This window comes from Epargyreus clarus, unplaced genomic scaffold, assembly GCF_041222505.1.
Source record: "Epargyreus clarus isolate Ecla_fem2 unplaced genomic scaffold, WU_Ecla_fem_2.2 ptg000015l, whole genome shotgun sequence".
In the NCBI taxonomy this organism is placed as follows: Eukaryota; Metazoa; Arthropoda; class Insecta; order Lepidoptera; family Hesperiidae; genus Epargyreus; species Epargyreus clarus.
The window spans coordinates 16520117-16522044 of NW_027332223.1; the positions used below are offsets into that span (position 1 = coordinate 16520117).

Here is a 1928-nt window from a genome sequence, read left to right on the forward strand (position 1 = left end):
AGTTAAGTGAACGGCCCTTTATCAAAGCCTCAAGGTAACAACAAAATATAACTATTACGTTTGACGTCAAAACTCTCGTGGTATGTATTTCTTAAGGTCTAGGGTTTAATTTAGACAAAAATGTAGGCATGCGTCTAATGTTGTTCGCGGCCGCCCTTGCAGAGAGCTTTTCTTTCCGAGAATGATTGCTAGCCAACGCCCCGTTGCATATTTCCTGACGCTACATAGGAACAACACCTACAATATGAAATAGTATAAAAGCTAGACGAAACAGGGAACATGCATCAGTCGTTCTTTGAACTAACAACAACACAGACCACAATGTTCAAGCTGGTGGTGTTGGCTTCCTTCGTGGCCCTGGCTTCGGCCAGCGCTATCGCTCCTCTCGGCTGGGCCGGCCACGGCTGGGCTGGTTGGGCTGGTCATGGCCTGGCTGCTCCCCTGGTCGCTCCTCACGTCGCTGCTCCGGTGGCGGTTGCCGCTCCCCTCGCCCTGGCCGCTCCCGTGCACGGCGCATACAACTACAGAGGACCGCTGTCGCTGCCTCCCGGCCAGCCCGCTAACATCGTGGCTCCTGATGGCAGACCTTGGGATACTCTTAGCGTGAACTTGGACCGTGCCGCCCACTACACCGCGAGGGCTGTGGACGCCCAAGCCGCTCACGTTCTCCACAAGCGCTCCGCTGTGCTGGCTGCCGCTCCCGTTGCTTGGGATCACGGTGCCCGTGTCGTCGCTCCTCTTGCCGCTGCGCCCGTGGTCGGAGCTTGGGGTCATGGTGCTGCCTGGGGTCATGCCGCGCCTTGGGGTCACGCTGCTGCTTGGGGTGGTCATTGGTGAAAATTTAACAACAGATTTTTGATTTACAACCAATAATATTATTGACAATATAAAAGAGAGTTACCCCAAACTACTTTTTTTTTCTTTTCAAAATCCTTTAGAATTCAGTTATTTTAAAGATTATAGATAATGTTGTAATATGAATACTATATTGTATATACGATTTTAAGCATCGTGATATGAACTTTGGCCTCTTTGGTCCGTTGTAGCCTGGTTCGAAAAAGCTGGTGATATTTGGACTGCATGTGCATATTAGAAATTAATCTTAGCATAGCAACGGCGAATATTGTGAAAAAATTGACTTGCCTGTTAGTTCATTTAACTAAATTAACTGTGAGTCATGTACTATCATCATCAAATCTAAACATCTACGTGCGAATTCATAGACTTTTTACACCCGTAAAACTTTTTTCCTACTAAGTCGTGCATGTTTCTTCATGATAGTTTCTTTTACCGTTTAAGCAAGTGATAATCAGTTTTTTATACGCACATAATTTGAAAAATCTGAGGTGCATGCCTGGGATTTGTACCTCGGACCCTCTTATTGGGGGACCGAATCTCAACCACTACTCTATCACTACTTATCATTATCATTTAGTCCCGCGTTTCCCAACCTGTGGTCCGCGGACCCCTGGGGGTCCGCGAGTATAAGTATGGGGGTCCGCGGTGTCATCTTTGGACCATATAAAAATCGCTCATTAAATGCAAAAGGGACCGCTTTACTGCTTTTTTCAACCACATACCTATGTGAAAAGGCATTATCTACTCTTATTTATACAAAGAACAAAATATAGAAACAGATTACAAGTAGCATCTGATTTGAGATTACAGCTTAGTAGCAACATCAACCCGAATATGCCTGATTTACTTCCAAAAAAGCGACACCAACCTTCACATTATTTTTTTTTATATTTTTCATAATAAACAGTTATAATTACCTTCTGTATTTGTTTTTTTTGTATCTGTAATAACTAAAAAAAATTTAATCACATAATTACGGCATCAAACACGTCACTCAGCTTGTCATCTCTCTTTAGCTCGTCAATGCAATTAAATTGAAAATATTATTAAGATATGTTTTCAGCAGTGAA

General features: G+C 43.8%; 1 protein-coding gene across 1 annotated transcript; it reads left to right on the plus strand.

The window, feature by feature from the left end:
* The first annotated feature begins 271 nt into the window (after positions 1-271).
* On the plus strand, positions 272-907 carry LOC140748168 (uncharacterized). The gene has a single exon (XM_073080906.1). The coding sequence runs from the start codon at positions 280-282 to the stop codon at positions 835-837; it is 558 nt and encodes a 185-aa protein (XP_072937007.1). The 5' UTR covers positions 272-279; the 3' UTR covers positions 838-907.
* Positions 908-1928: the final 1021 nt, after the last annotated feature.

Bases quoted from the DNA above. Each gene is read 5' to 3' on its own strand.
- LOC140748168 (XM_073080906.1), top strand. From the start codon at position 280: ATGCATCAGTCGTTCTTTGAACTAACAACAACACAGACCACAATGTTC.